Here is a 26,479-nt window from a genome sequence, read left to right on the forward strand (position 1 = left end):
CATCTGAGTTTTGGGTTCTTTGACCATAAACATTTTACACTGCTGTTTACTTTCCAGGCCTGTTGCAGTAAGACTCCAATAAAAGATAGGATATAAAATACTGCCCAACTGAGTTACTGCCTATCCTGGAAGGGGTCTTCCCTTCCACTGTCCTACCTGGGGACTCTCAGAGATGGCTCAAGGTCTTGTGGAGACCATTTCTCTCCCCCTGTTCCTCCCAGTTCCAGGCATCCTAGCTCCTCCCCAACTTGGAACCACAGGGAGGGTGTCCTGAGACAGAAGACTATTGAGGTTCAGGATTTACACAGTTCAGGGAGCAAGACAGGAACCAGAAAGAACAGGTTTTATCTGTTTATTTAAAAACAGAATATCATTTATGTACAACTATACACATATTTACACAAAATGTACATACTAGAATTCCATATCTTCAGGTTCCATATGCAAAGTCCTGGCTGGCTGCAGAGCAGGGGATGAGAGACCCTCCTTTGGTCAGAAATCCAGCAGAGTTCAGGCTAAGCAGGGTTTGGTACTAAATCTAGGTATCCTGGTTGAATGTATTTGGGTCAGGCAGGCAAAAATGGACCTCATCTAAGCCCAGCCCCCACCCAGCAAAACTGCTGAAAGAACCCCAAGTTAGTGACCCTGAGACCCCTGGGGAAAAGGGGATATTCTTGCTCCCAGTAGCTCCTTCACCTCACTTGAACTCTTACCCTCCCTGGTTCTATTATCACTATTCTCTCTCCCTTACACCATGACTAAACCAGCCTTGGCACCAAGTCCTAGTGACCCCCTCACCAAGGGACCACAAACACCCGTGCACGCAACTAAGAAAACATGAGCCTAGGGGAAGAGCCGAGGAACCGCAAGGCCAAGGACCTTACTTGTCCTCTTGTTACCAGTAACTGTGGGGCACACACGCCTCCTCCAGACTCCATCAGATCTTAGTCTGCTTCCCATGAGGCTTTCCAGATTAAGATGCCTCAGAAGGAGCACCTTGAACCATAGGAATTAGCCTCCTGGGGTCAGGCCCCAGCAAGGTCTAGCTTTGCTGGATTCCTGTGTAGGCTGATGACTCTTTAAGCAATCCTTGTAACGATAAACATCCAGATGAGTCCACAGTTTTTTGAAAAGTCTTTTCTCTTAATGAGTTTGGGGCAATATTCCTTAAAGAAGCTCCCCTGTGCAGGCTTATTTACAGAAAGTATGTACATGCAGCAGGCCCAGAGGCCACCAGAGGGCAGTTTGAGCTTCTGGCGGACCCTGGCCCACCGCTTCACACTTGCCCCAGCGGGTCCCAAGTGGTGGGAGCCCTGCTCCCCAACTCAGGAGGCCAGATTCCAGCTCCAGCTATGCCCGCACACCTGGATCTGGCCCAAGTCTCCACCTCCCACCTTGAAGCTCTACGTCATTAATACTGCTCTGGGGTCTGAGGAAAACACCTGCATTTTACAGGCAAAGGTCCCACAGCTGCACAACACACAAGCACATCCCCGTGACGTACACCCCACATTGCCACCGAACCAGGTGACACACGTACCACAGTTCACTTGTGACAGCATGACGAACACCACAGGCACAGTCACCCCTGCACGCACACTCAGCACACACTCAAACAAGCACGCATGCACACGCAGCGACCTGAACACACTGTGGGAGGGACTCAGCCAGCAGAGCCCTTCCGTTTTCCAACGGAAGGACTGGAAGGACTGGAGGTCAAGCAGTCAGTGGGGTGGGGAGCATCTTCCTCAAGAAAAGAGTGTATAGGGAGGCCCCCTGGGGATGAGCTGAAGGCTTCCCTGTCAGCAGAGGGAGCCAGGCTTAGGGGACGGAGGCAAGCCTGGGTCAGACCAGATGCCCCCGCCCGTTGATGTAGATGCCATTGCCCGTGGGCTTGGCCCGCAGGGTCCCGTTCTCCTGAACAAAATGGTTCATGGCCTGCTTGATGCCTTCATCCCGATCCTCCTCCTCCTCTGCCCGCCCAGGGCCTGGAGACGGCAGCTCGGTCTGCGTTTCAATCTCCCTCACTGTGGTCAGCGTGGAGTAACTGCGGCCCTCCGGCTCTTCACTCTGGAGACCAAGGGCAGGGGCCGAGTCAGGAGCCTGGGCAGGGCGGCCATGCTTGAAGGGGCTGGCTGGGGCACGGTGGGGCCAGAGGTCAGGCACAAGCAGGGGTTACGGTTGCTCAGCAGCTCAGCGATGGGCAGGAGTGAATGTTAGGTGTGGGGAAGGGGGGACTGGAGAACGAAGGCGTAAGGGCATAGCTGGGGGTGTCAGGGGAGGCAGGCGGGCAGCGTGAGTCTCAGCAAGGGGGCTGGTGGAGGGGCTGCTGACGCACCACATCGGGGGCCGGGAGAGGGGCCTGAGCAGAGTGCTGGGGACACCGGTGGGGCCGGGGGCCTCACCATCACAGAGCAGCTACTGTTGTCCTTGAGACTATCGGGGTGGCCCTCGGCTCTCAGCCCTACACTCTCCTCCGGCTGCAGGGCCCGGACATGGGGAGGAGTCAGGACGGGGCTCAGGCGCCTCCCTAGTCACCTTCCCCCACCCCACAGACATCCTCATTCCCCCACCCTGACCTTGACCCCACCCTGAAACCAGTGCTAACCATGGCTTCCCCAAGCAACCTTGAGGCCAGTGATGAAGAGGGCTTTCTAAAGGAGCCAGCCCAAAGAAGCGCTGCCCACCCTGCCACCTCCCCCCAGTGCAACCCTCCTACGCTCCTGACCTGCAGAGGGGCCCCAGCCCCACGAACACCCCTGACCCTGGCGCACACACCTGGTTTCTGGGGTCCGAGTGATGGGAATGCAGCCTCCGGATGGAGTTCTCTCTGGTCAGGGTCAGCTCCTCCTCACTGGGAAGACACCCCCTCGTCAGGAGCTGAGGGTAGTGGTAGCCTCCCAAGGCCAACCTAGGCTGGCGGCGCCTCTATGAGCTGGGGCTGGAGGGTGTGGGCACTGGGCCGTCCCTGCAAGTGTGAGCGCGTGGCTGCAGGTAGCAGTGTGACTGCAGAGTGTGTGTGCCTGGTGCCATGTATGTGCCCGTGCGTGTGACACCCTCGAATGTGGATCTGCCCTCACTCGGGCAGTGAGGCTCCCTTCACCCAGCTGTGGTCCAGGCCCCCAGGCCTTTCTCACCTCCCAGGAGACTCTGCCTACCTCTGGTCCACAAGCTCCTCAGACGTGGGGCCACCCAGCCTCCTCTCGCTCCTCAGTCCTGGCCCACCTCCTGCTTGTCTCCTCTCTGCTCCCCGCTGACCTCACCCGCCCAGGAGGGGCCAGTACTCACTATTTCTGGGTCATCTGCTGGGCCTTGCGCCGATGGTATCGGGACATGAGCACCACGACCACCACCAGAAGGCAGAACAAGAGTGCAGCAATTACGCCCACCACTACCACGGAGGCCGACACGAGGTCCACCTGCTTCCCGGCGGCGTCCTCGGGGTCTGCTGTGGGCAGGCCGAGGTCTAAGGCAGACGTCCAGATCTCTGGCCTGCCCCATGCTGTCCTCTCAAAACATACCCCAAACCACCCCCTCAGCCTGACCCTCTGCAAAATACGTACAGTCCCACCCCCTCCAAATAAACACTCTCCCAGTTCACTCCCTGTCTTGCTTCTCGTTGCCCCCCACCAGGCCCCTGGCCCAGGCCCCAGCCTTTGCCCCAGTGCTTACCAAGAACGTCCACCACCACCTGAGAATCCCTTGAGGAGAGTGCATTGCTAACACGGCAGACGTATGTGCCACTGTGCTCAGTGGTCAGTGTGGGGAAGCCCAGGGTGTCTCCTTCTGCTCGTACCCCACTGGGCAGAGGCCCGTCCAGCCTGGAGGACAGGGAAGCTGATGGGCGGGCTGAGGCTGCCACCATCCAACGTGCCCGGGCAGCTCTCCACCTCCCTCCCCCATGACGTCACCCAGAGCCACCGGCTGTTCCCACGGTGCCCCTCCCTCTTCTAGGCAGGTCTAGGCAGAGGCCCCTTCTCCCTGCCGCCCAGCCTGACCTGGGCACCCCAACACGCACTCGGGGAAGATCCACACGCACAACATCTCACATGCTCCTGTGGGCATCACGTCATTCAGCACTGAGCACCAGGTCCACATGGCATAAAGTCCGTACGACAGGACTTTGCATTCCTATTTGGGCTCAGATGTACTTGGCAAACGTGACTGCATGCCCCAATACCCCTGACATTGCAAGGTAGGATTCATGAACAGAGCCCCAGGCACGAGGCCACATACATGGCTCATCTGCTCATATGTGAGAGCATGCCTGTCATGGGCTCACACACATGTGCCCCTGACCCCCTCCCTGACTCTCTGGACATCTCAGACCCTGGAAAAAAGCCAGGGAACTAGCAGAGACGGGAGGGTGCTTCTAAGGTGCTGGCGATGTGACAGGGGCTATAAAAGTGTTGCTTTAACAGCAGTCACAGTCAGCTGTATCCTTTTGTCTTATCCACTTCAGGCACTTACATAAAAAGTGTTAGCATTTAAATACCGTATTATATTTCATAATTTTAAAGTTAAGGGAAAAAGCCAAGCACTTATTAGCTAACTCTCTATGCATCGCCATGTATCCCACACTCCCTGGTATAAGCCAATAATAATGTTTGGTGACCATGCATATTCTTGTATTGGTCTGAACATGTGCCCCAATTTATTTGGGGCTCAGAGTATATTGTCCCATTTCATGATGAGTACGTGTTGGTCCCGAGGGAAGTATCCCAGGCTCAAGCTTGGCCCTTACCGTGTCCAGTTGTACGAGGGCGGGGGCTGCCCTTCACTCAAGCACTTGAGCATAGCCCCTTCTCTGCCAACCTGCCACAGCTTTCGGTCTTCAAGGCCCCTCACAGAGGCTTCCGCAAGGACTGGAATGAAAGGTGGGAGGAGAGAGAATGGGAGTGATGCTCTTCCTTGAAGACCCCCAGTCCCAGGCCTCACCCTGCCTGGAATGGCCTCTCCCTGCCCTTCCCTGTCCTGCCCATCTGCAGCCCAACCTAGACCAGCCCCACTCTGCTGACAGCTCCGTCCCCTGCATTCAGAGTCCACGCTGGTTTACCTCAGCAGCGAGCCTATATGTTCCTCTGCATAGCAGTGTGGCAACACCTTTTGAATCCCCTGTGGGCCCTAGCATAGTGCCAGTCAAAAACCAGGTGCTAAGCAAAATCCCTCTCTGATTCTTCAAAGGTTTAACCATCCTCCTAGTTCCTTGATTTCTCTTTTATTTTCCCTGACTGTGCAGCATGGCTTGTGGGGATCCCAGATCAGGGATCGAACCCAGGTCCTCGGCAGGGAAATTGTGCAGTCCTAACCACTGGACAACCAGAGAATTTCCAGCTCGTTCATTTCTTTAACAAACATCTGTTGAGGACCTACTTTGTGCCAAATGCTGTGTTAGTATGAGTAGAAACCAGTGCCATCCCTCACAGAGGCGTGAAGTCTAATGCTAGGAAAACAACATCTGCCATTGACCTGGTATCATCCATACACTAAGTGCCGTGTGAGAGGCTTTGCATTTGTCGTTTCTAATTCCCATCAGAACCCTGTAAAGCTGATATAATTACTCTCCTTCTGCTAATGAAGAAAATGAATCTTGACTGAATAACGGCTGGTAAACAGCAGAACTAGGGTGCATTCCAAGTCCATCTGTCTTCAAATCCTAAACTATTTCACAAAATCCTTTCAACTCCATATTTATATCTGATCTCCCTGAAACCTGAAAATCAGGGCAAGCTCCTTTGTAAGCAGGAGGACTCTGAAGGTCAGAGAGTGGTTTGCCAAGGTCATCTGGGAGGGGCTCCAGGTCTTAGACCCTGGACTAGTGCTCATGCGCTGTAGGATCCACACTGGTGGGCCTCAGGGTCTCTCAGGGTCGCACCCGTCTTCCTGCAGCCCATGGGGTGCCCTACCCAAGTACTCACAGGCCACCTGGAGGATGTGGGTGATCCGTTGGTCCTGCAGCAGGCCAGGGTGGGATACCACGCAGGTAAGTGGCTGTCCGTTCATGCTGCGGCTGGGCACCAGATGGAATTCTGAAGTGACGGCAGCTGAGCGGGAGTGTGTGAAGGAGCGGTGGGATGCTGTGCCCTTGACCTCTGTGTCCCAGGTAACGCTGGGGGCCGGGCTGCCCTCTGCTGTGCAGGAGGCTGCCAGTGTCAGGCCCTGGCCCTCTTCTAGCGCCGGACCAGGATTCAGCGAGGGCAAGGGAGGCACTGCAGATGAGGGGAGGCAGAGAGCACCATCTTCACAACCCTCCTTAGGAGGCCCCACCCCATCCCAGTTCAGTCTAGCTTTTTCTTCTTTTATACCATCAACAGAGATGTCAAATGAGTGGTAGAATTTCAACTGACTTTGTACCTTTCTCCACCGTTTGAATTATTTACAACGAGTATGGGTCATTTTTTAAATAAAAAATAATGAGGTAATTTAAAAACTAACCAGATAACATCTATATAATAATAATAATAATAATAGCCACTACTTTTAAAGCACTGACTATGTGGCCCAGTACTGTGCTCAACACTTTACAAACATTATTTCTTTTAATCCTGTCAACAAACATGAAGTAGGTATTATTATCCTTATTTCATAGGTGAAGAAACTGAAGCTCAAGGAGGTTAAATGACTCATTCCAGATCATTAGCTATGGGGTGGTGAAGCCAAGATTCACACTCAGGGTTCTCTACCATGGCTGGTATTACTAAATTCCATGTGGATAAAGGAAAACTATAAAGGTCTTTATTTTTATCTTCATAACATTAACAGTCCAAGCCCAGCATGGAAAAGACTGGACTTGACCATAAGTCCAGGGCATCCGTTGACCGTGAGAGTCCACAGTGCCAAGAGGTGGTTTACAAGGCAACTGCGGCTCCTGACCGCATTCACTGAAGGTCTAGACCAGGGCAGGCATGAGCCCCACTGGTCATGCACAGCCACTCTGGGCAGAGCTGGGCCTGTGTGTCCATGTCTAGGCCTAGTATTTTAAATGGAGCCCAGGAGGATGAGGGAGGCTCTGAATGAGTGTGTCTGGTAGAACTGTTGCAGAAACTAGTAAATTTAGCTTGAAGGAGAGATTTGAGTGAGGCATTTGAGAGCGTCACATCTAGTGGAGAGGCTGTTGTGCAGAACAGAGAAGGCTCACTGCTGACAGTGCGAGTTACCAACAGGGAGATGTCAGGTCCACAGAAGGAAGACCAGCCTAATAAATGGATTCTTCCCCAAGGCTGATCAAGCTGTATCAAGCTCTGGGGGTCACCTGAAAAGAATTTCTGGATTGGGGCAGGGGTTGGATGGGCTAAATGAAGCTCTCTCAGTTCCACAGGACCCCACCTCTTCCTGTTTCGACCCGATCCCATTCATCTCTGCATTCCCCTGCTTCTGGCTCTGCCTTCCAAGACCCAGGGCCTGAGGTTCTGGCGTCTCTGGCAACTGGCCTTACCCAGAACGCGGAGCCGCAGCCTTGCCTGGAAGCTTCCGGCAGGGAAGGTGCTGACGCGACACTCGTACTCGCCCTCGTCAGCCTGCACCGCATTGCGTAGCAGTACCGCACCATCCAGGGGGTTCCGTGGGAGCGGCGGCTGTTCCACGCGGCCCTCGTAGGCTGAGCTCACGTGCAGCCCGTATTTGGAGTTCAGCAGTGCCAGTTCCCGGCTGCCCTCGCCCGCATCCACGCGAGCCCATGCCACCTGCTCCACCTGCTCGCCCGGATCCCCTCGGTAGAAGCAGGGCAGCCTGGCATCCTGGCCCAGCACCACGGTCACCAGGTCCGAGGTCTCCAGCTCACCAGCAAGGCACTGACCTGCAGGGGGCAGACAGAAGCAGCCAGGACTAGGGGCGCTGCCAGAGCTGGGGAACACTTATTCATAATGATAATGTCAGCAAAGGCAGCCCAGAACTCCTGGAGCATTTTATGCTTGCAAAGCACGTTCAGTCCATTACCTCATTAGATCCACAAACCATTCCCAAGAGGTAGGTGTTATTATCGCCCTTTAACAGATGAGGAAACTGAGACCCAGAGAGAGGAAGTGACTTGCCTAAGGCCACACAGATGGTGTATGGAAGAGTCACAACCCTCTCTCAGCCCTGGATCCTATCCTGAGCAATTGTAAGGTGGGCAGCTATAACACGAGAAGAGACCCAGCCTCTGCCCTCTGGGAGCTCAGGGAAGTGGATTTTATGACACAAAGACCTGGAAGCCATGGACAGACTTTAACAGAAGGCTTAACCTACCAAGAGAGGGAAAGAGAATGCTTTCAGAAAGTGGTCTGGAGCCAAGGCAAGGGTCAAGAAGAGTTGGTGTCTGGGATGTGGCATGTGGTGTAGGAAGGGTCCATGCCAACAGGCCCTTTGGAACATTCTTTTCATGGTTTGAAGATAAGAGGATGAGAGACCTGGGTTCCCAGAGAGAAGAAGGTATGCTATGTGGGAGGAATGGCATGAACCAAGACTCAGAGACAGGAATGAGCAAGTCACTGAAGATAGAAAGGCCCAGGGTCAGAGGCCAAGAGAGGAGAGGTCAGGACAGATATATAGCAGGGTTAGAACCATGAACCAGAAGCAGAGGACTGGAGGTGGAGACCAGTGTTGAAAGGTGAGTGCTATGTCCATTGATAAGGAACAGTATGAAGCCCTCAGGGAGATCTATCATGTAGCTTTATCAGCAAAGAAGGATGCATGTCCTGCACTTACAGAATCTGAGATCTTCTGGGAAAGAGATATGTATGGAAACATCTATGGAAATATGTGTGATGGTTTCTTATTTAGTGGTTACTGGTGTGTTGCACGTTAGTTATGGGATAGGCTAGTGGTCCTGATTCAGGTAGGAGGGCCTCATGCATGCAGTGGGTAGAATCAGGAGGGGGTGAGACCTGAAAAGGGATCCCAGGTAAGGGCCCAAGGTGGGTAAACCCCAGGGAGGTGGAGTCTGGCTGGTTCAGGAAGCCAAGAGGAGAGGACACAACTAAGGCAAGGGGTGTGTGTTGAGTGGGAGTGAGACATCTGGTCACAGCAAAATCATCCAGGACCTTCCACACCAGGCAAAGGAATTCAGATTTGGCCAGGGGAAATACGGAGTCACTAGAGCATTAAGCCAGTGGTCATGTGCCCTCTGACTGGAAAGCAGGGCCTGTGGCAGGAGACACACTAGGACCCTGCTGCCATCCTGCACTGTGCTGCCCAGAGGAGGGGACAGTTCCAGGGGAAGCTTGGCAGGACCTGGTCACTGACCAGAAAGAGGAACGACTCAAAGACCACTCCTAGGTTTCTAGGATGAGTAACTTATGAGGGAGGCAGGGCTAGAGAAGCTCGAGGCTGGAAAGAAAGAGATTTGAAGTTGTGGAATAAACTGTATGAAACAGGGCTGGGGGCAGAGGGCTGCGGGCAGAGTGAAGGCTCTCTGGAATGGTGAGAGCGACTTGCCTGGGGATGCATGTCCAGTAATTCCCAAAAGTTCAAAGCTCCTACCTCTGGCCAGCATTTCACACACCCTGCTGGCCTTCACCTTGCTCATACTGTGATCCTGCCTGGAACGCCCTCCTCCCTATGTCTGGTAGCTCCTACTCATCACTGTCTGGGTAACTCCTACTCATCCTTAAAGACTCTGCTTAGACATCACTTCCTCCCGGAGTCCTCCCTTCCCCCACCCCCACCTGAGGCAGGGTGAGGTGCCCTTCCTCTGTTCTCCCTCTAGCATCCTGCGTTGACCCATCACAGACTGCATTTGTTGATACCACAGATTGTATTTGCTGTTTTCTCGTCTGCCTCTTCCACCAGACTGAGAACCTCAAGGGTATAAACTGGATCTCACATCACATATGCAAACATGGCTTCTGATTCAGTGCTCAGTGGTCTGCATTCCTGGCATATAACTGGTACTCAATTATTATTTATTGACTGACTGAATGAGTGAATGAGTGGGAATGAATGAATGTGAGAGACAGGCAGAAGAAGGAAAGGGTAGAACGAGGAGGAATGTGCAGTCTTTGGTTGGGCTGGGCAGGGAGGGGGTTAGCATGGCAACCTTAGGGTGGAGACACAATAGGCTGGCTAGCAGGGTTCTCTGCCAGAGGGAGTACCTCCAGACTGGACCTAGGGTGAAAGTAGGGGGTGGAGGAAACCAGACGTGGGGGGAGAAAGTGAAGCCCCACTAGAGTGGCCAGAGGGCCCCAGTGAGGCAGAGCATGGGACAGAGGAAGGGGATCCCACGGCCCTGCAAACGGGAAGAAGAAGGGAGGATGCTGTTGGGAGCCGGGAGGGCCCGAATGGGACGGGACAGACCTGCAGGGCCAGATACCAGGGCCCTGACCTGCCCAAGCTGATGTTGGTCCCACCCAGCCCAGCCAAGGAGTCCAGCTAACCACCTGTCACCCCTCCCAGGCACCTCCTCCTGGCACCAGAGGGAGCAGGGCTGCCAAGGGCTGAAGGTGGGCTTGAGATTGGGGCTTCCTGGTACTTCCTCTGCTTCTAATCCCAGTGTCCATGCAGGTCACAGGGAATCCAAGCCCTGCTCCACTGCGAGACACTCAAACCCTTCCAAAGCCTATTTCGGGGACAATGTGAGATGGCATCCTCATTCCTGTACTTGTCAAGCAACTGGCCCTTCCCCACCACTAATCACATTTCCCCACCAAAAATACCTTCTTAGCATACAACATGCATCGAGTCCCTAGCACATGTCTGGTCCGATCCTCCACATCCCTACCTGTGGCTCCATGATCCCCATGACCCCAAGTGATAAACCCAAACTTTGCCGGATGAGGAACCCAGTTAAACCGGAAAGTCCCTTCTGGGTCTCTCCTACATCTCCCCTTTGTCCTAAATTCACTATTTACTGGGAGCATCTCAGCTTGAGCAACACCCTCCTTCACTTACACACACACACACACACACACATACACACACACACACACAGAGGCTGCAAGAGAAGGAAAAGAGAACTTGGGCCCAGTAGGCAGACCCAGAAGCTGAGACTCCCAGGGTAGGGCAGACCAGGACTGCCTCCTCCTTCTCTCCCCCACCCAGTGCCCGCCCGGCGTCAGCATGATGATGTCACCAGAGCAAAGGAGACACACCGCCTGCCTGGTGAGGTCACCCTGCGGGCATGTAGTGGCCAGGCCAAGCCCACGGACCCTTCTGCTGCAGACTGGTTGCTGAGGCTGGTGGACTCTGCTGGCTGAGCGCCCCTCCCTCTGACCCTCCCCTCCCCTCCTCCTGGGAGCACCAGGACGCTGGTCAGGAACCTTGGTGATTCAGCCGCTGCTGCACAGCCAGCCTAGCCACAGCCGCCACCAGCCACCACCTTGCGCAAGGCAGAGAACAGGCCCGACTGGCCGGACGGGATCCCTGCCCTGGTCCTCCCCCACCCCTGGCCAGGCCCCCACGGGCCTCTTTGGGGCCCTGCCCTCTGTGTACCCCACCTGCTCCCAGACAGGCCTTCCGTTCCCGGCCTGGGCTGGCTGCCTTCTCCCTACCCTGTGCCCCAACTCTCCTCTCTGCACAAGGCCTGGCCTCTGATCTCCGGAGGGGAGACTGAGGCTGGCAGTGGCGGATGACGGCATCTCTCGGGCAGGAGGCTTTTCTTTCTGCGGAGCCTTTCTCCGTCAGCATCCACTGCTAGTGCTTCTAGGGGCACACAATGGGGTCCTGGAGGTGGGTCTCTGAGGAGGAGGAAGGGAGGCAGTGTGAGCTCCGTGTGTCTGCGTGCCCGTCTTTGGGTGAGGGCCTGGTGTGGCTCAGTGCTGGCTCGCATGCAGGAGAGGCTGCCTCTTTGCATGAACCTGGGGGTGTTTCCCACATACATGTGTCCACTTTTTCTCTTCAGGAGTGCATGTGTGCATGTCAGCATCAGAGCAAGCCATGGAAAGGCATGTCTGTGAATGTACACACACAGTAAATATTTTGATATTGGTTTCTCTTAGCTTCCGCATAGTTATCTGTCTCAGCTGCCTTTGGTCAGTGCTGCGTGGCTCGGGGCCTCTGTCTCTGCACCCACTGGAGTGTCGCCCAGGCACCCCTCCCCTCCTCACCCCAGACTTGAGGCAGATTCATCTCAGGCAGAGGGACCCAGAGATGAGGTCACTGTCCCTCTGGGGTGATGGGAAATTGTCATCAAGGACCACCCCACAGAACAAAACAAAAGCTTTCTCTACCCTTGCTCCTCAGGTTCCTACTGGAAGGACCCCCACCTTTCTCAGCACCCCCCCCCCCTCCCCCTGCCAAGTACCTCTGGCCCCTCAAGGAGGCCTCTCCCTGGGAATCTCTGTCAGGTCTCTGCTGCTGCCGCCACCAGAAAAACCAGCTCTCGCTGCAGGCCTGGGGTGAGGGTTGTCTGGTGGAAGTTTGCTGGGAAGGAGGAGGGGGATCCTACCTGAGGCTAGGGGGAGGGGGCTGAGCTGTCTAGGGTCTCATTCTCCTTTGTTAACTCTTGCCTCCCCTCACCCCACAGCAGCAGCTTCCCCAAGAAAGAGCTGGAATGTGTGGGTGAGTTTGGGGTAAGAAAGGACCTGGGAAGGGACCCCTGAAGCCCCTTACTCAGGACAGGTGATATAAACAACCCAACTGTTTTTCTTTCCATCCGTCCCTCTCCCCCTGTAACCTTGGCCTTGGAGTGCTAAGGAACTTTGAAAACCAGCAGATTCTCTCTCTGCCTTCCTCCACCTCCCTCACTTACCCTCCATTGTCCTAAGCCCCTCAGCTTAGTGAGAGCTTCCCAACCCGGGCAAAGCGCCCACCACAGATTAGTGTCTGGGGAGGGGGGCCACACCAATCACAAAGGGAGGTGAGAACAATGGGGGAGGACAGGCCTTGAGGCAGCCCCAGCTCCGGCCCAGACACGGCTCCCAGCACAGATAAGTCCCCTAAACCCCCCGGAGCCAGAGTCTGAGCCTGGCTGAGTCACCACAACAGCCACACTGTGGGTGGGAGACCCAGAATTCAACTTCTCCCAAACCCCTGGGATCCTAACCCCCTCCCCAATCCTGCCAGCCAGCCACCCCTCCCCAACCTCTGCAAGTGTGGCCAGCTCTGCCCCACCCCAAATCACAGCTTCAACCCAGCTCTCAGGACAGCCAACCAGTTTTAAAGGCAAAGGGGTGTGTGTGTGGGGTGGGGGGGTGGCCTGAGAACTGTGGGGAAAGCGTCTGAAGCCTGAGGCTCCCGTCCAGTTAAAGAGTGATCTTGACCCCTCCCCCTCAGGCAGAGCCCTCCTCCTCCAGCTCTGTGGCTGGACCCCAGTTCTGAGCTTGACCTTCTCAGTTTAGATTCTGATCCCAGATTCAGCCCCTAGGCTTCTCTCCTCCCTTCCCTCCTGACTCAGCTCCTCACCCCACCCCATCCCTTCTGTCTGCCTAGACTTTGGTCAGCAGAAGGGCAAGTTTGGGAGTCCAGAAAGGCCAGGCATTCTCTCTTCACTAGGCTTGCTCCTACCGTGGCTGACCTCCCTTCACTTTGCCTGGAGGGCCCTAGGATCCCAAGGCTGAGGTCTAGAGGCTGGGACCGTGGACTCTACTATGAATTCCTTACTGCCATCTCTGTGGCTGGGGTCCCCTTGGCCCAGCTCCCTGAAACATTGGGGTTGGACTAAGGTCACTGGGGGCCACAGGGCTTCCCTGGGATCCTCCTAGCGCTCCCTACCTTGGGCAGGGATGCTTGCCTCCCTTTCTGGTCTTCCCCCAGGGTTTGGGTAGGTCCTTCAGAAAAGGGCCTGCCCCCACCTCTGTAAATAGGAGTAGAGATGCAGGGATGAGGTCCCTCCCTTTCTAAAAAACTAACTTTAGACAGAAAGCTAATCCTAACCCTCAGAGGCCAGACTTCAGAATTCAGAGAACCCCGTGTTCTCTGGGGTCCTGCAGGGCTCAGTTGGAAGCAAAGATTAGGAACCAGGACCCTACTGGCAGGGTATCTACAGATATGGGTCCTTCAGCCCCAGGGCAGGAGATGGGAAGGAGAAGGGAGGAGACCTCACCCGGAAATTCATCCCATTAAGGAGAGACAAAGAGCTGTGGTTGTTGGGGTGCCTCCCCAGCCTGGGCTCCTCTCCCTAACAGGGGTGGGGCAGGGCCCTGGGGCTCAGAGCACTAATGACCCAGGACTTGGTGGGGACACAAATCTGCAGCAGTGCAGGGGCAGAAGGCAGTATCTAGGGTAAAGCTACCCCTGGTCCCTGCTGAGAAAGGGGGTCAGGACCTTTCCCCCTTCTGTCGCCATAGCCAGATGGACTGTTTCTTCCAGCACCCAGCACCCTCCTTCAGTCAGGGGCTGGACGTTCAGGCAGCCACAGGCTCTCAGAGCTAGAAGGCCCATACAGATCATCTGGTCCTACTTCTTGGTCTCCTAAAGTCTAGATTCTTAGTTCCCCAAGGTCATGTAACAAATTAACTGCAGAAATGGGGCCAGAACCCCAAACTCCTGATTTCCCAAGGTTCCTGTCCAAGGCTTTCTCAGAGACAAGAACACTCCAGTTTCCTGGGGGCCGTTGAGGAGATGCCCACGGGAGCCAGAATGGGGGTGGCAGTTAGGTGGGCCCACATGTTCCTCGGGCTGGGAACCCGGGGTCTGACTTGTGGCCCTCCGAGCACTCTGTGCAGGTTATAGCAGCTGAGTGCGGCTCCCTGGGTGCCAGCTTCCCTGGAGCAGGCTGCCTCCCTGGCCATGGCACCCGTCCATTAGGCACAGGACAAGGTGGGGGTGATGCCCTAACTAGAAGGGGTCTCCTCTCCCTGCCATGGGCTTCTCTGAGAAAGAACAGATTTGTGTCCTGGAAAAAGAAGGCAGGGACTATGTCTTGCTAAGCGCTGCGTGTCCAGCATCCAGTGCCCTGGCTATCCCCAGTGACCACTCAGAGGTGTTATGCTCCGATGAATTAGGGGTTGGAAGACCAAGACGCTAACCCCGATTATGCTTCTAACACTGAGTAATCTTGAGATCTCGCTGGCCTTTCTATTTCTTTCAGTTTTCCCTGGAAACTTCCCTGAGGGAGTTGGATCTCTTTGATCCCTTCCGAGTCCTGAGACATCATGGCTCCACTCTCTAGATGTGGGTAGATCCTTTAGGTGTGGGTAGATCCTACAGGAAAGTGACTGCCGAGTTCCCTGGCCCCAGCAACCAGGCCCCACCCTCTTGGCCTAAGCAAGTGAGAAGGGTTGTCTGGAAGATGGGAATTAAGATGGGGGGTGGGGGGGAGGAGGGAGAGATGGCAGGGCTCGGAACTCAGTATCCTGCAGCTGGAGGCTGGGCCAACGACCCTTCTATTAGAAGATCAGAGCAAGGCTGACTCTCCCTGACAGCTTTAGGTGGGGATGGAGGTTGGGGAAAATCACTGCTGGACAACTGCGGCTCCGTCACCACTGCTCCTGGGACTTGGAATCAAACTGTTGTATGTAGGTGAGGCCCTGTCTTTCTAAGGAGGAAGATATCTCAGTTGTCCATTACCTTGGGAACAGCCTAAGGAATCCTACCCTGGTCTCATTGTGCATATGCAACCTTACAGACACACACACACACTCTCTCTCTCTCTCTCCCCCACTCTGAAGATTACAAGTTCCTATAATTTCTAATCTTCTGTACACAGTGCTAGACGGGAGTGATACAAGACATCTAGCTGAGAAAATAGGACAAGGGATAAAGGAAAGAGGACCATGCCCTCTCTAGACCCCCCGCTCATGGAAGTAGCCATCTTACTTTGGAATAGCACCCCCCATAGCATGCTCAGAGATGGGGGGCCAGAGTGAAAAGAGCTTCCAGCTCCCCGACAGTCCCCCAACGGGTGCCACAGAACTGGTATTCTAGGCCATCATGTGGAGAGGAGGTGAGAGAAAGACCCTGTCCATTCTCTGGACATCAGGCTTCCTACACCCTGATGACTGGGGAAACCAGCTCAGCCCTGAGTCAGCTGCAGCCTCAGTCAGCAATTCTGAAGCCCAGGGGGTAGGCGAGGGAATCTCTACGAAGGGGTGAAAGGGTCCCCACCAGTTCCACCTCCCTGGCCACCTGTACTGGATTACCACATCTCTTTCCCCAGAGGCAGCTCCAGCCTTTTGGCTAAGGTGGTCAGGGAGCCCAGACCCAGAGACCTGGCCTGGGGCTGGAAAGGGGCATGAAACAGAAGAGCTCCGGTGGCTCTCCTGAGGGCACTGGTAGCAGCTGGAGATGCTAGAGGGAGGCCGATTCCTCAGCTCAGAGCACAGGAAAGGGAATGTGTATGTGTGCATGCGTGTGGATGCGTGTGGATGCGTGTGTGTGTGTGTGCCTGGTCGGCTTGGGCTCAGGAACAAGGGTCCTGAAGCAAGTCCTACCTGTAAATGATGCCAGGAGCAGCAGCAGCAGCCAGGCCACAGGACCCCACATCTCGGCTCCCAGGGACAGAGGCATTGGTTGGGAGGCAGAGCTGCCCAGTGTTTCTGAAGTTCCACCGAGTTCTCCCTGGGAGCCGCTCGAGAGCTGGATAGGGATCAACCCAGACGGTAGGCAGTCACAGAGTCCTCGGGCAGGGACGCACCTGCCTGCCCCCCTGGGGTCTCCGCTAGGGGACCCAGCCCCCTTCCACCCACCCAGCTGTAGCTACCCCCGAGAAGCCGTGATCGGGAGCGCCGAGCTCCCGCAGAGCTGCTTCCCACGCCGTGGCCAACAACGAAGGCAGAAACTTGGGAACCTGCTCAGCAGGTCAGAACAGGTGCGTCTCCGGGGGCTGGGCCTGGCACGGAGACTAGGCAGCCGCCGCCCCCACGGCCCGGGCTGGCTAATGGGCGCCAGAGAGGGAGGGGATAAGGGAAGGACCTGGGGGGGTGTGGGATCCCATCATCAGCTGCAGCCTTTACCTGGCAGTGTGTGGAAGGGGCTGTGACGGGAGGGGCTGGGTGGGGGGAGGGGTAGGAAAGGCCCAGGGTGGCTCAAAGAGGGAGGCACCTGGCCAGGAGGAACCAGGGCAAGGCCCTTGTGGGTGGAAAGCAAGCCAGTAGTCCTGCACCCCGGCCGGTCTTGCTGCCTTCCCTTGGGTTTTGCTGAGTTCCCCAACTTCCCAGAGGGGCTCAGCTTTGGAGCCAGAATCAGAGAAGACCAGAACAGAGGACAGTACTGCCCAAATACCTCACCCACCAGATGAGAAAACAGAGGCCCAGAGTGGGGAAGGGGCTTGCTGGAAGACACAGCTTTGGTAGTATGAGACATCTCTACCTTTGAAGTAGGGAGTTAGATCAAAGGCAAGAATACTGGTAGCCATTCCCTTCTTCAGGGGATCTTTCCACCTCAGGGATCAAACCCAGGTCTTCTGCATTGCAGGCAGTTCCCGTGTGAGCCACCAGGGAAGCCCCAGAGACCCCTCAGAAGGAACTTAAGTGACCCCCCACCCCCAAGCCTCCTCCCTTGACATAGGAGAAGACAAGGGATTGACCAAAGCATTAACCCCACAGATTGCTGGCCTCCCTAGCAGGACTCTCCATCAGCATCAACACCTTCTCACTACTGGTCAGGAGACCCCACACCGCGCCAACACCACTGAAGCGGAAAGGGGCTCCTTTCCACCATCTCTGTGGTTGCTTTAACCATTTACCCCATGGTTACTGAACAAAGCCACATGTCTGGACTTCGCAAGGACAATCGATTTCAAATACTCTGTCCTTGTATTCCTATAAGTATACTCTTACCGGTCAGACCGTCTATTTCCATGTTGCCTATAATGTAACTGCCAAGTTACATGAAACCTTACTGACCTATCTGGGATAGCCAGAGAAGGGGGCAAACTCAACTCTGGGAAAACAAAGGGAAGGGGAGGCACAAGATCATTGACATACTGGAGCTAAAATATATATATACATACAGACAGACAGGAGAGAGAAGGAAATATATACGGGTTAAAATCTTGCAGCAGGATCTTTTGTCTGGAGAGGGGCAGGCAGGAGGAGTCAAGGACAGCAAGGTGCAGGGGTGGGGGGTCATTTCATGTAGAATATTTTACACACACATACACAAAGACACTCCTGATTCCACCTGTCAAAATGTTACTCATCTTTCAAAGCTGACCTCAGATGCCACATTTTCCATGAAGCCTTCTCAGTTCCTCCCACCTAAAATTAATCTTTCTCCCTCTGTTCTTCCTCAGCCTCTGCTAGTCCCTTTATTATAGCTTGCGTACTCATAATTTGTGCACATCTTATCTCCTTAACTAAATTGTAAGCTTCAATTCAAGAAGCATCGATTGAAGCCTGCTGTGTGCCAAGGATTCAGTAAATGTGTTAAATGAGGGACAGGATGAGAACTGTAGTCTGTGAACTCCTGGAAAGTCAGGCTTGTTTTGTAATCTTGCCTCAATCATCCATGCTAGCACAGTCCACAGCACTTAACGGGGACTGGATGCACTTTTGTTGAAGGCATGACATTATGGATAGAAAAGGTGGTCAGGTACGGAGTGGAGATCCTGACTCTCCTGAGCCTGATCAGCGACCCAGACTTTAACCCTGCCTCTGGACCATAAGCCCAACTCTGGACCATGAATCCAGGGGCTCTAGATCCCAAATCTCACAATGTTCATGGCAGTGACCTCTTCTTAGAGAACTGTTTCCCATGAGGACCAGGCTGAATGCCAAAGCTCCTGTTTCTCTCCACCTCTGCCAGGGTGAACCCCTTCCCCTCTTCTGGACTCACCTGTGCCAGGGGAGCAACCCCACCCCGATGTTGCTTTGAGATCCACAGTGGCAGGGGTGGGGTAAAGCCGGGGGGAATAAGAGGGAGGAGCACCCTGTGTTATAATTATAATTATCACACTTCGGATCCTATCGCACGATTTCAGAGGAGCTCCTTTCCTTCCCACGGATGCACCCCTCCTGGTCCAGGAAACCCCAGGAGAAACTGAGGCACAGTGGTGGGAAAGCAGGGTGATCACAAGGTGGGTACCCAGTCCCTATATCCCTTTGACCTTTTCCGTTCACAGTGCATCCACGGTGTGGCCGGTCAAGATGTCTAGGACCCTCAATCACTCACCTGCAGTTCCAGTCAGATGGAACACTGGGCTCCCGCTGGACTTACCAGGGCTGTCAAGGCCAGGCTGTGCCAAATATTTTTTCATGGGTATGTTGAGGTCCTAGTAAACACCAGAGGTGGCCTTGGAAGGAGGACTAAGGCTACCACTGGGCCTGAAAGGGAGCACTTGGGCCAGGAAGTCATTTCAGGCCTCTGCTGGAGGTAGGGATCTTTCTCCTCCAAGTCCCTCTTGCCGCTGTGCCCTCAGTCCTGTATATTCCACATAGGCCATGCTCTTGGGGAACACGCCCTCATTCTTAGGCCTTGCCTGCACTCTTCTGGGATGAAGCTTGCAACAGGCAAATTCCAGGATTAGGGCCAGAAGGAAATATTTTTTGGAGAAGACTTTGCAAACAAGTGCGTGGTCTCTTGAGTTCTGTTCTCTCTCCCTCATTGAATCCCCATTCTCCTCGTGCCTCACTACCTACCCTCCTCCAACCCACATTCTGGGCCCTAAGAATGGGAATAATTCAAGTCAAGGTGGCCTCCTCAGGATGTGTATTGTTCTAGTGGCATCACTGCAGGCATGCCTGCATGCCTGAGTTCATTCAACAGACATTTAGTGAGCACCTCCTCACGCCAGGCCACAGGCAGAGGATAGAGATGCATGATACACATGGTCCCTGCCTCAAGGAGCCCTCAGGAGAGACAGATGCATAATAACATGCCAGATCCCTCCATCATGCGTTCCCTGCACGTCTCTGTATGTCCATGCCCAGAGCTTTTTCTGTGTGTCTAACTTCAGATGTTCATCATCTAATGCGTCCAAGCATCCGCTTGTAACTTGTGTCTGTCTCCACAGAAGGCTGCACACCTCAGCCAAACCGGTTGGAGTGGGTTGTGCTGAAATTTTTGTTTGTGTCAATGGGACTTGGAGGTGAGTCAGGGAAGACCAAGGCTGGGTGGGGTGGTGTGGGGGAGAAGAAGAGTGAGAGTGAGGGTCAGATTGAGTGAGCAGGGGAAGAAGGGAGTGGGTCAGGATGGGAGGGGCTGGAGGTGGGGTATTAGGAGGATGGGTTGGGGGAAGGAGGAGATGAGAGAGCCTCTTAGTGAGTAATATCCTGTTTGTCTGAGGTGAGATCCCAGGTCAGAGTCAGAGGTTGGCAGGGAGACCCTTGGGCTTTGCAAGAGACAAAAGCAGATAATAAAGCCGAGCAGAACTAGTTGGAAGCATGGGGGTGGGCGAAATATCTACAAACCATTTCTATACAGCTTTGTTACTTTGTGTGATATTAAGCTATTCCTAATTAAGCTATTCACTGCCTTGGTTTCTGCGATTTGTACAGAAAAGTGTCAGGGGGTTAACTGAGGCTGTAGTGGAAGATTACTGATTGGGCACTTGATTCCATCCCTCAGGACCAAAGCTATTTCCAGTAGAAGCTTCAAGATCCCTCTTCCTGCTCCTCCCTGGGACTCTCTTCACCCACAGAAGGCTGGACAGTGACCCCGATACTCTGGCAGCTTTTCCTCCACTGAAAAGCACCTTTGCTCCCCTCCAGCTGAAGCTTCACTGTGCCCAGTATCAGGATGACGGCGTCCTGCTTCCCAAGAGGTTTCCTGTAAACATTGCCATGTGCGGTGCAGTTCCTATCTGGCTATCCTGCAAGTCCATTGATTCCCCAGCACCCAGCCCCATCCTTTCCTGTTGCCTAACAACAACCACACTTTCCTGTTGCCCAACAACATCCCTTAGAGCTTAGGGGGCTGGATTTGTTTGTTCCTAAAAAGCCCTGAAGCTGAGTGAGAAAGTAGCTGAGCATAAGGCAAATTTGGGTCCTGTTTCTCAGTAGGATGATGTGTGCAGAGCCCCCTCCTCCTTGCGTTCATCCCAGGACCCCCCCAAGCTTCTGTAAATACATAATCACAGAATCAAGGACCACGGTGTGGGTAAAGAGAGAGATGCCTTCATTCTTTGACACTCTTTGGTCTCTGGGTGCTCCTGCCCAGTCGCTCAGTCATGTCTGACTCTTGTGACGCCATGGACTGTCGCCGGCCAGGCTCCCCTGTCCATAAGATTTTCCAGGCAACAATACTGGAGTGGGTTGCCATTTCCTCCTCCAGGGCATTTTTCCTCACCCAGCGATCGAACCCACGTCTCCTGCATTGGCAGGCGGGTTCTTTACTGTGGAGCCCCCGGGGAAGCCCTGGTCTCTGGGTGGGCTAGCACTTTTGGAAGGTTCTGGAAATAGGTCCTGACTGGCCAAGGACAAGAGTGGGAGCCCTTGTGGAAATCAGAGTCTTCCAAGTGCTGACAAGAGCAGGAAAAGATGGCAGTGGTTTAAAGGGCAAAGCTTAGGTGGAGACCAAAGAGTCTGGTGAGAGAATGGATTCTAGTGATGGCCCCAAACTGTGCTTCCCTGCATTTCCCCATCCCTGTCCCCACCCCCAACCACAGAAAGAACCAGGCTCCTCCCAGGAAGCCCACCAGTTAGAAAACATGCAGACAGCCCCCAAGGACCAGCCCCACCTGCAGAGCCTATACCACCAGGGCATCTTCAGGTAATATCTGGCCTCTTAGTTTCTCAAACTTGTCCCAGGTACCCAGCTTAGATACTGAGGGTGTGGCTCCTCTCTGCACCAAAGAGACTGCCACTTCCCAGCCATCAGCCTGCGTTTCTGACACCACCTAGCTTGGCTTCCCCAGAGGAAAGCCTTCTGAGGCCCTGAGATATAGCATCACCCTAGGACCAGGCCCTGGGGGTGGCAGGACAGCTGCAGAGCAGAATATGGGGCTGTGGATGGAGAAAAACATCATGAGACCCAGGAAGCCTGAAAGGCCTGGGAGATTGGAGGGAAGGGCCTAAGGGGAGAGGCCGGTTGTTAGAGGAGAGGGGCAGAAGCTGAGAGGACATGAGCAGGAGGTGGGAATCAGGGGAACTGGTAGGATCTGGGGATTCCTGCAATTGGAAGATGGATTTTAGGATGACATTTGTTAGCAGAGCCCTCCTTCCGTATGGTCCAGGAGTACTCACTTTTCTCTCACCTCAATTCGAAACCCCTCCTTCCCATGTGCGTGCTAAGTTACTGCAGTCGTGTCCGACTCTTTGCGACCCTACGGACTGTAGCCCACCAGGTTCCTCTGTCTGCGGGGTTCTCCAGGCAAGAGTACTGGAGTGAGTTGCCATGCCCTCCTCCAGGGGATCTTCCCAACCCAGGGATGGAACCTATGACCCTTACATCCGGCACTGGCAGCTGGGTTCTTTACCACTAGTACCACCTCGGGAGCCCTTTCTCTCCACACCAGGACCCAAAGTTACGTCAGACCTGCAGCTCCACCTGTTTCCACCATCCATGCTCAGCACTCAGCAGGCAGGCAACGCTGCCCTGGTCAGAGGCCAGGATGCCACGCAGCTGTGGAGAGGCCCTAGTCTAAGTGCCCTGGTTCTCGCCCGGCCTGGTCCTGGAAAGCAGGGATTGGGTCCTTCAGTTTCCAAGACACCCCCAGAGCCCCACTGCACCAGGACTAGTTCTTGGTCTCGCTCCCGCTGCACTCAGGGACTCGGGGCTGTCCTGCATCTGTTGTCAGTCCCAGAGATAGCCAGGCGGGGAGCTTTTGGGCTGAGGAAGGAGGAGGTAAGTCCCAGTGGCAGGGGAAGCAAGAGAGGAAGCCCAGGTAGACCATGCCCCTGACTCTCTCCTGAGCATCTTCCACCACACATTCCAAGTACTTAAGGCTGTCTGTGAAGAAATCCCTAGTTACTGCCCTCCAGCCTCATCATAAAGCCCTCCTGCTGAACCTCAGCTCTTCCTTCAACTCTAGAAGTGGCATAGAAGGGCTGGGGATCAAGAAAGAGAGCAAGACTCCCTTGCCCGGGATAACCAGTGAGACCAGGAGGCACTGGGCCATGGGCTATATGGAGAGGCAGAGGAAGGACTAGAGTCTAATCTCCCCATTCTAGCCGGCTTCTCTCCCCGGGCCCAGGCCTCCACACTCGAAGGTCCTCTGTGGAGAAATACTACTCCCTGAACAGACCCCATATACTGAAGCTCACTTAGGTCCTCGTAAGTGATCAACACCCTATGACTGTGTCCAGGGACCCCAGACTGCTTCTACATTTCTAGCATACAGCCAAAGGGGAGAAACCTGGTCCCTCCTAGAAGGTTCCAGAGCTCCTTGCAGAAAAGTCAGATGGTTGGCTCTGTTCAGCAGCAGAGAGAGGGCAGGGGGACAAAAGACAGAGATCCAGAGGGAAAAACACAAAGTAGAAATGGTGAGACAGACCTCAAGGCACAGTGATACAGGCTGAAACCTAGAGAGACAAAGAAACAGAGGGAGAAACACACAAGTTATCGAAGAGGGGTAATTCAAAGGGACAACAAACGGAGACAAAATCTGAAACAGGCAGAAAGACCTAAAGAGACACTGTTGGGATCACTCAGGTACTTCCCTCTTCCCCCCTCAATTTCCACCACTCAGTATGACCCACTGATACTTTCCTACTCAGGATCACCATGGCTCAGGTTCTTCCCCATCCTTACCCCACCGCTCCATCATTCTCTAACTCACCTCATGCTCACTCCCCTCCACCCCAAGTCTGCTAACAGTTCTGCTTTTCTCTCAAACTCCTTTCAGCTCACGTCTCAGTCACGACTCAAGATCTGGCCTCTTGAAGCCTCTTGTCCCGGTCATTCCTCCGGCCTTCTGTCTGCCCATGTCCTTATTCTGGCTGAGCTGAGTCAGTGGGGCCAAGAAGGCATGGGGACAGGAAATCAACTAGCCAGAATTAACTGTGGGAAAAATGCAGAAAGGTTAGAGGACAAAAAAGGGAGAGCCAGAGAGACCGCCAGAAGGATAGGACAGCCTGGGAGATGTAGGTAGAGGAAATTGAGAGGGTCCTGACAGTGTGACTAAGATCCCAAGGGTCCAATTGTTGGCTTTCTGTGTGACCGGACAATGCTGAGAACCAGGGATGGTTCCAGGGGCAGAAAATGGGGTTATGGAAAGGTGAAGATAGACTAAGAGTTTTGTGAAGGTTTGAGACAAGCGGGTGTAGATTTAAGGCTGGGACAGATATGAGACTAAAAAGCTGAGCTGCAGGGATTCCTTGCTTGCCAGAAATAGCCAGCTGAGGAGACTGAAGTCATAGGGTCACATCAGGATTCTGAGACTTTCAGGATGATCAGCCCCTCCCCCTACTCCTGGACAGAGGTTGTCCCTGCATATTATTAGCAGGTGGAAAGCAGGTCCAGAGAAGGAGAAGCCTTGGTAGCCCTTCTCCCTAATTTCTCATGATTCTCTTACAGGTGTGCCCTTCACTTTATCTTAATGCCTTTTCAGGTTTTTACCATTGATGGAGTCATTGATGCTGCCCTGGAGTGTCAAGTGTGTGTCAGACAAGTACAAATTGGTTTATTTTCTTCCTCTCTTCTCTCCTTCTTCCCCTCTTTTCCCCTCTCCAGGTTTTTTTTTTTTTTTTTTCCTTCCTCCAAAATATAGGCTTGATTCAGACTAACCAGGGGAGGAAGGAGTCCTCCCCCAGGTCTATGTTTGGAATGCCAATGGACAAGTCGGACACCTCTGACTACTAGGTGGAACTGGAAGAGGTACAGAAGTGGCAGGGAACAGCTAAGGAGCACGTGAGGTTCAGGCTGCACGTTCAAGTGAGATGCCAACTGCTGAGGACCCAGAGTGGCAGCTGGGAGGAGAAGGAAAACAAAGCTGGGAGAGAGGAGCTGGAAAGGCCCCTGGGGTGGGGAGTTCCCTCTTCTGTCCAGGAGAGGCAGAAAATGAGTCTGGCAGAACCGCCACAGACTTAAGCAAAAGCAAGAGCCTAAAATGGGCATATAGGCCAGGACGGTTAAAGCAAAATGATACCACCCCCAAGGCAGCTCCTCACTGAAATCTTAGGAGTCCTCAGTGAAATCTTAGGACAGATTTGAATTCAGCATTTGGGAGATTAGCCAGTTAGAAGCCTTAGGGAAAAGACTGACTTTCAGATTTCAGCCAAGGATGTTAGCAATGATTTTTTTTTCTTTAACCACGATCTGAAAAACTGAAGATCCCCTTTGCCAAAATCAGGGAAAGCTATAGTTGTGTGGGCAGGGACTTTCAAAGCTACTAATGGGTCTCAGCTTAAAGGTATAGGTAAGGAACAGGTCCTCATACTTTCCTGCCCATACCCTCTTCATGTTATTTTCTCTAAGGACCACAAGTTAGGATCTGGAGTGGGAAAAGCCCTGCTGTGCTGTCCCTGAATGATACCTCCATCCCTACTGTAGCTCGAGTCACTCTCTAAGGCCTCAGTTTTTGGGACATGCTGGGGACCAAGCTGATGCTATAGAAACAAAGGCAAAAGTAAGCAGTCATCACTCCTATTTACAGCCCAGCCACGGTGGACACAAGGCCTGTTTCTGTCCCACCTCAGCGATGCTGGAAGTAGAAATCTGCCTGCATTTTCACCTGTAGCTAAAATTAGTCAGTGTGGATCTGGGCCTCTTCATTCTTCACTGGGTCTTGCAGGGAGGAGTTAAGAAGCAGCTCAGGGACCTGGCTTGAATTAAAGGCCGATACCAGGGAGGGGCAGGAGTCTGTTCTTCTCACTCCTCCCCCCCTTCCCCTCTATCCAGCTTCTAAGGCTGGGCAGCTTCTGCCCTGGATCTTATCAGGAGAAACTCCCTGCCCTTAATTCTGAGTTCCAGATGCCACAGTACCTGTTTCCTTGTGCTGTATGAGTTCATGAGACAAGATGAAATCAGGAATTACTCTTCCTAGGACTCAATAGTGAAAAGTTCTCCAAAGTTCCAGGTCTCTTCCCTCACCCCAACCCAATCTCCCCTCTCGCCCTCGCCCCCTCCCCCGCGCCCCCCGCACAGTACCCTGAGACTGGGCTCTACTACCCTCTAGTGGCCAGAGAGGAAAGGGCTGTCCCGCCCAGTCAAGACCTTCACATCTTTGCCACAGATCTCTGGTTTGTAATACAACTAAGAGATTGGAGAAGGAAATGGCAACCCACTCCAGTATTCTTGCCTGGAGAATCCCACGGACGGAGGAGCTTGGTGGGCTAGAGTCCACGGGTCGCAAAGAGTCAGACACGACTGAGCGACTTCACTTTTCACTTTAAGAGATTAGCCAGAGATGTTTTATAAATGAGAAAGAAGAGGCCTAGAGAAAAACAATCACCTTGAGAGTCAGGATATAGTTGGAACCAGAACCCAGGTCTCCTGACTCCCAGGTCGGTGCTTGGTCTACATTCACTGTCTGCCCTCTGTCTTTTGTCTCTTCTTCCTAACTCACGCCTGGGGAAATCAGAACCAATCAGGAAAATGTCAAAGCGAATTTCCCCGGCTGCCCGGTGGTTAAGACGCCAGGCTTCCACTGCCTCGGGCGAACGTTGGATCCCTGTTGCGGATCCCTTTTGGAGAACTAAGATCCCGCATGCCTAGTAGCAGGCCTGTCCCCCGCCCCCCCAACCCCAAACAAAGTACGCTAAAGTCAAAAGGACATGGTTCCTCCTCAATCTTTGCTGAGCAACAC

At 53.9% G+C, this 26,479-nt stretch overlaps 1 protein-coding gene and 1 long non-coding RNA gene across 7 annotated transcripts; one reads left to right on the forward strand and one right to left on the reverse strand.

The window, feature by feature from the left end:
* Positions 1-335: 335 nt before the first annotated feature.
* Positions 336-26,184, reverse strand: NECTIN4 (nectin cell adhesion molecule 4). 6 transcript variants are annotated; one of them, XM_069546406.1, is made up of 10 exons: positions 26,126-26,184; positions 16,287-16,431; positions 7,436-7,795; positions 5,919-6,209; positions 4,745-4,865; positions 3,673-3,821; positions 3,289-3,448; positions 2,779-2,854; positions 2,406-2,480; positions 336-2,070 (listed from the first exon to the last, which is right to left on the reverse strand). In XM_069546406.1, the coding sequence occupies exons 2-10, from the start codon at positions 16,360-16,362 to the stop codon at positions 1,846-1,848; spliced, it is 1,533 nt and encodes a 510-aa protein (XP_069402507.1). In that variant the 5' UTR covers positions 16,363-16,431; positions 26,126-26,184; the 3' UTR covers positions 336-1,845. The 6 variants fall into 6 exon arrangements, with proteins under 6 accessions (XP_069402507.1, XP_069402528.1, XP_069402517.1 ...); XM_069546427.1 differs by lacking the exon at positions 26,126-26,184 and adding an exon at positions 16,556-16,667 and having other exon boundaries at positions 3,289-3,445; XM_069546416.1 differs by lacking the exon at positions 26,126-26,184 and having other exon boundaries at positions 3,289-3,445; positions 16,287-16,446.
* On the forward strand, positions 16,423-20,897 carry LOC138416942 (uncharacterized). The gene is made up of 4 exons (XR_011247904.1): positions 16,423-16,663; positions 18,917-19,053; positions 19,808-19,882; positions 20,362-20,897. It is a non-coding gene; the product is annotated as an uncharacterized lncRNA (long non-coding RNA).
* Positions 26,185-26,479: the final 295 nt, after the last annotated feature.

This window comes from Ovis canadensis, chromosome 1, assembly GCF_042477335.2.
Source record: "Ovis canadensis isolate MfBH-ARS-UI-01 breed Bighorn chromosome 1, ARS-UI_OviCan_v2, whole genome shotgun sequence".
Classification (NCBI taxonomy): Eukaryota; Metazoa; Chordata; class Mammalia; order Artiodactyla; family Bovidae; genus Ovis; species Ovis canadensis.

Excerpts from the sequence above, each read along its gene's own strand:
- NECTIN4 (XM_069546406.1), bottom strand. The coding sequence starts at position 16,362 with ATGCCTCTGTCCCTGGGAGCCGAGATGTGGGGTCCTGTGGCCTGGCTG. Across the intron at positions 6,210-7,435 it reads GCTGCGGCTCCGCGTTCTGG|TGCCTCCCTTGCCCTCGCTG; the intron begins GTAAGGCCAGTT and ends CCTCATCTGCAG. Across the intron at positions 2,855-3,288 it reads CAGCAGATGACCCAGAAATA|TGAGGAGGAGCTGACCCTGA; the intron begins GTGAGTACTGGC and ends GTGTCTTCCCAG.